This window comes from Meleagris gallopavo, chromosome 13 (assembly GCF_000146605.3).
Source record: "Meleagris gallopavo isolate NT-WF06-2002-E0010 breed Aviagen turkey brand Nicholas breeding stock chromosome 13, Turkey_5.1, whole genome shotgun sequence".
NCBI lineage: Eukaryota > Metazoa > Chordata > Aves > Galliformes > Phasianidae > Meleagris > Meleagris gallopavo.
In genome coordinates this window covers 17547488-17552783 of record NC_015023.2, presented here as the reverse complement: position 1 = coordinate 17552783, position 5296 = coordinate 17547488, and the positions used below count along the sequence as shown (strand labels likewise).

The 5296-nt window shown below is 62.4% G+C and overlaps 1 protein-coding gene across 1 annotated transcript; it reads right to left on the bottom strand.

The window, feature by feature from the left end:
* Positions 1–786: 786 nt before the first annotated feature.
* On the bottom strand, positions 787–3643 carry SNTB2 (syntrophin beta 2). Its single transcript, XM_010718157.3, has 6 exons — positions 2875–3643; positions 2541–2742; positions 2298–2440; positions 2027–2223; positions 1668–1849; positions 787–1577 (listed from the first exon to the last, which is right to left on the bottom strand). The coding sequence occupies exons 1-6, from the start codon at positions 3075–3077 to the stop codon at positions 1485–1487; spliced, it is 1020 nt and encodes a 339-aa protein (XP_010716459.1). The 5' UTR covers positions 3078–3643; the 3' UTR covers positions 787–1484.
* Between the last annotated feature and the right edge of the window lie 1653 nt (positions 3644–5296).

Below are 5296 nucleotides of genomic sequence, written 5' to 3'. Positions count from 1 at the left end.
CGGTACGGCAGAAGATGGGCGGTGCCTCCGTTGCGCACGCCTGCCTGGAACTCGCGCATGCGTACACCGCGCATAGCCGGCACTTAACGTCGTGTGCCGGTGCGAACGGCCGGGGCTGCGTCGGGCGGAGCGGCTGCCGAGTGGCAGAGTTGTCTGCTCTTGGTGAAGTCAGCAAAGCCGCTCCCTGGGCTTCAGGAAGGCAGAACTTGGGCTGTCTGGGACATTTGTTGACTCGGGAGTCAGTGCTGGAGGGCAAAGTGCTTACACAGCATGCATACACGGAGTGGTGCACACCACAGACACACACACACAGTGCACCATAGCCAGTATGCTCTCTGCGTATACACCTCATAAATAGCATGTGTACACATATATATGTGTGTGTGATATATATGTTCACTGTGTGTATGGTACAGAGAGCGTGTCCGTGTATACATACTATACTGCATGCACAATATGTGTGTATACATGTACACGTGTATACAAATGTACATATGTACACACACACACTACATGTCAGACAGTGCATCCCCTCATACACACACAGAACACAGCATGTACGCAGCACACGTGTGTGTATATCTGCACACAGCTATAGAAAAACACATTCAGCACATACACACTGCACGTGCACTGCGTGTGCAGTATGCGTGTATGTATGCAGCACAGGCAGCGCCCAGGGGCACACAGCACACTCCATCCCCACAGCACACATCCCACACGTGTGCAGCCCCACGCACAGCTGCTCCCACTGCGGTGCCGATCACAAACCCCATACAAGGCCAGTTTGTATAAATAGCGATTTACAAAGAGTACAAAAATAGAACGAGCTGAGCTGGGTGGGGGGCTCTGCACCCCCCGGCCCCCCTGGCACAGCCCGTGGAAAGCAGAAACATTTGCGGAGGAGTTGGGCTGGGGCACAGCGGGGACCCCCAGCACCGAGCACCCATCCCCGCACCAGGGGTGGAGGTAAAGTACAAAAAGCGAAAGTGCATTGATCTACGTGTCCCTCCCCAAAACCACGGGGCCCACGGGGGTCCCGCTATGCCCCCAGCCCAGGCAGGGAACAGCGTTTGCAGACTCTGAGAGTTTGGGGAGCACCCGCCCTGTGATCGCGGCACGGCAGGGACCGAGCCTCCTGCCCATACCAGCATCACAGGGCTAGGTCCCAGCATCCTCCCGAGTGCCCACATTTTTAAGACGAGACCCCCCCAGGGGATACAAACGGTGCCCAACACAGTCCCATGTGGGGGAGGAACACACGGTGAACCCCCCGGGGGGGAGGGGGGTCAGTGGCCCCGCTGCAAGGCACAGGTGGTGAGATCAGAGATGGCTTTCGGGGGCGGGGGATAACGCTGAGCTCCCCGAGCCGTAGAAGGGGAGCCCTCTCCCCAAGGCACCGGTGTGGCAGGCAGCGGTGGGGGCTCCATGTTTCCCAGGCTGCTTTGCATTATGGAGGCAGCTGGGGGGGCCAGGGCGGTCGTCTACACCAGCAGCCCCATGCGGGTGACTTTGGCTGAGAGGAAGGTGTGCAGCACAAAGACGATGGGCTTGGGGCAGGAGTGCAGGTCCAGCGCCTGTGGAAGGAAAGGGAGAATGGTATCACAGCATAAGGGCAACGCAAGTCCTAGGGTACACCTAGGATAGGGATGGGGGTCCCTCCTCACCAGTTCCCCCTCTGGGCCTCCAAAGTCCAGATAGAGGGTCCTGATGCCATCGTCTGCCGACATCTTCAGCTTTTCATAGGGGTAGCGGTAGAGGACGCTGCCGCCTGCCTCATCGCGGCAGATGGTGAAGCCACCCTCGTAGTGAATACAGAGCTTCACCTCCTGGCCACCCAGCGTGCAGCCTGCAGGCACAGGCGTGGGTTTGGTTCTGTCCCACCACCTGGCTACAGTCACCCCCAGACACCCCAAAACTGCCCCAAGCAGTGGAGAAGGTAGAGATGCCATCATGCAGCACAGCACCATCACTGCCAGGGACTCCCTGTCCCACAGGCAGAGCCCCAGTGCCAGTGTGCACTCACCCACGGACACCTCCTTGATGAGCTCAGCAGCAGCATGGCAGCCCTGCACCAGCACTCGCGTCCAGCAGGACAGGTCACGGTGCGTCTCCACACGGAAGACGTGCATCTCAATGCCCTGCCGTGAGCCCGTCCGCGTGGCAAAGGTCAGCTCAGAGCCCAGCGAGGGCGAGCGGCGGCCCGAGCCTGAATGCACCAACCTGGGGACGGGAGGGGATGTCGGTGCCGCATCCCACGTGTGGGGATGGCTCCTGCAGGAGTCCCCATCCGGTACCTGGTGGCCACCAGCGGGTAGCTGTGGCACGGCGAGGCCCACGCATCACGCGTCCAAGGCATGGCGTCGTACAGCAGCAGATCCTTCTCCGTCACCGCCATCAGGACCGGCCGCCACTGCTGCCGCCCACCGTCCAGCCGTGCCTGATGGACGAGCAGCATGATGATAGGGCAGCTTCAGCCACCACCTCCCCAGCATCATGGTGCCACCCAGCGATGGCATCCACAATACACAGACCCATACCTGCTCTGCCAGCCACGCGACGTGCTTCACCTCCCGGCCCCCAGCGCTGCCACCCAGCACGACGTTGAGCTCCGCCAGCACCTGTGGCAGCAGCGCTGTGATGTTGGCATGCAGCGCTGTGAACCAGGAGTGTGCAGTGGCAGTGTCCTTGCAACGCAGGATCAGCGTGTTCCTGCTGTCCGGCGAGTGCAGCTCAATCAGCCTGCGGGGATACGGGGCTCTGGGACGGGGCCAGCCTGGCTGCAGGCGTGCTGCCAGCAGTGGGGCCGGAATGGGGGCACGGCGGAGCCTGGGCCATGTGCCAAGCGCTTCCCAAACACTGCCGCCTGCTCACCGGTTCTCCAGGTCGGGCATGCTGAGGTTCCGTGCGGCGAAGCACATCTTCAGAGGGATGACCTTGTGGTCACGGGCGCCGTGGTGCTGGGGTGATCCTGAGTCCTCACTGCCGCTCAGGCTGGGCGACTGCGGGGCAGCTCCCTCCCAGGGCAGGTCTGACACCAGCGATGGCTTCTTCATGTACGGCGTCACTTCTCGCATGAACTTCACTGCGGACAGACGGGGTCGGTGTTAGGGATGGGGGGGAAGAGGGGCCACGGCCAGCGCTGACCCCTGCCAGGAGCCGGAGGCACACAGGGCCCATCCCAGTACCATCAGGACGTGGGGATCGGAAGGGCCCGGCGGCGCAGGACAATGGCGCGGGCAGGAGGTCAGCCTGCAGCCCATCCTGCCCACCCTGCCGCATGCTGTGGCCAAGTTTCCAGCGCCGCGGCTGATCACAGCCCCAGGATGGTGCCTGCAGCCAGGATGTCCCGGCCCTGCACTCCTCTCCGGGGCTGAGAGGAAGGAAGGACTCATCGCCCCAGGTCCCCACAGACCATCCCTCCTCAAACACACGGTAGGCGCCAGGACATCAAAATCCTTCACTCGCTGAGTGCTGTCCCATCACCACGCCGCTCCCCGCTGTCATGCTTGGGGACAGCCAACACAATGCGTTCAGATGCTGGGAGCGCTGCGTGCCAGAGCACAGAGCAGGGAGTGACGCCGAGCAGCAGGCGTGCGGCCGAGTCAGAGAGCTGAGCCCCCTCAGCAGGGAGGGAACAGCCGCAGGGCAGCGGGGAATTAAAGTGAAAAAAACAGTGAGTAAGCTGTAATCTGCTGTGAAACACAGCTGTGAAGCATGGCTTCCCACAGGCAGGGAGGCGGTGTGACGCTGTGGTGGGAGCTCTGAGGGGCGCCCGGTGGTGCTGCTGAGCCGACACAGCTGGAGGGGATGCACTGCCCTTGCTGCGGGCACCAGGAGATAATATTAGCTCCTGCCGCGCTTATCCCCGGATTACGCCTTCCCCACGCACCTCTAATCCCCATGGGCAGGCCAGTGTCTGGCGTGGATGGTTGTGGACTGGGGCTCGGCCAGCGGCAGCCCCCAAGGTGACTCACAGCTGGCAGCCAGATGTTGGCAGCCTGTGTCTGAGGCTGGGGATGGAGCACTGGGGCTGCTGCTCCCTGCCCGGGAGTGAGCCCTTTGTGCTCTGAGCCATGGCACTGGCACTGAGCAGCAGAGACAACGACATCCCTGAAACCCCCGGGCAGGCTTCTGAGCTGCTGGACACACCGTGAGCTTCATGCCCACCTCCCCTGGTTTGCACAGGGCACCCTGCAGTCCTTGGGGAACCTGTGCAGCACCAGCTAGGCAGCCACAATGTTCCAAATGCTTGGGTGGGTGGCGTTGGTTCAACTAACCTGGTGGTTTGCCCGCCCTTGCCGTAGCTGAGACAGTACACACAGACACTGCTGGGCTGTACAACCCTGGCCAGCACCCCAGCACCTGGGCACGGGCAGCAGCAGAGCCAGAATGCAGCCAGGAGATGCTGCTGGGGGCAGTGCCCAAGGCAGGACGCGGGCATGGAGCTGCCGTACCAATGCAGCGCAGTGGGCAATGGCACGTGTAGCCTCACCAGCTGAGCTCTGTCCCAGTAGGCCGTCATGGCACAGCACGCCTACACGCTCACCGCAAAGGAAACCCAGCACTGCTGCATCCTCACAGCTCACTGCAGGAAGGCGGCTGCACCCTGGGCTCACCTACGGGGCTCTCAGTACGGCCCAGACCCCCCCTCGCAGCCCAGCATTACCAGCCCCCTCCCAGCAGCACCAGAGTGGTTTCCCCACCCATGCATGTGGGTTTCCTCTCACAGCCCTCCTTCCTCTTTCCAACCTCCCTGCCCGGTGCAGAGCTGTCTGTGGGCCCAGAGCTCAGCTCCCAGCTCCCACCCAGGATGAGGTATGGGTTCTGCTGCGCTGATGGCACCAGAAGAATGGTACCCAGCACAGGTACCTGCAAGTGAAGTGAAATCCAGGACTGGAGAGTGGGCCCAGGGCCCAGTGCCAGTACTCCTGACAGCCCCCAGCTGGCTGGGGCACCCAACCCACATTCATGGAGCAATGCTGTCTGCCCCTGCATGCTCTTTCCAGCTCCAAACATGGCTCGTCCCCTCCTTGTCCCCCGGTGCCCTGGAGCCAGCGTGGGCAGCTGAGCCACACAAATCCGCACACACCCTCGCACCGACACAGGGCCCCAGAGGACATCAGAACGGGACGCGGGAGTGACACCGCACTGACACCGGTGGTACTGGTGGTACCGGTGGCACCAGCAGCGCTGCACCGGCAGGTCCTGCCCCAGCTTGCCGGGAACAGGTCGGGCAGGAGCCGGTGCTCCGCGGGCACCGAGCCCCGTGCACAGCATCAGGGCGGGCACCGTG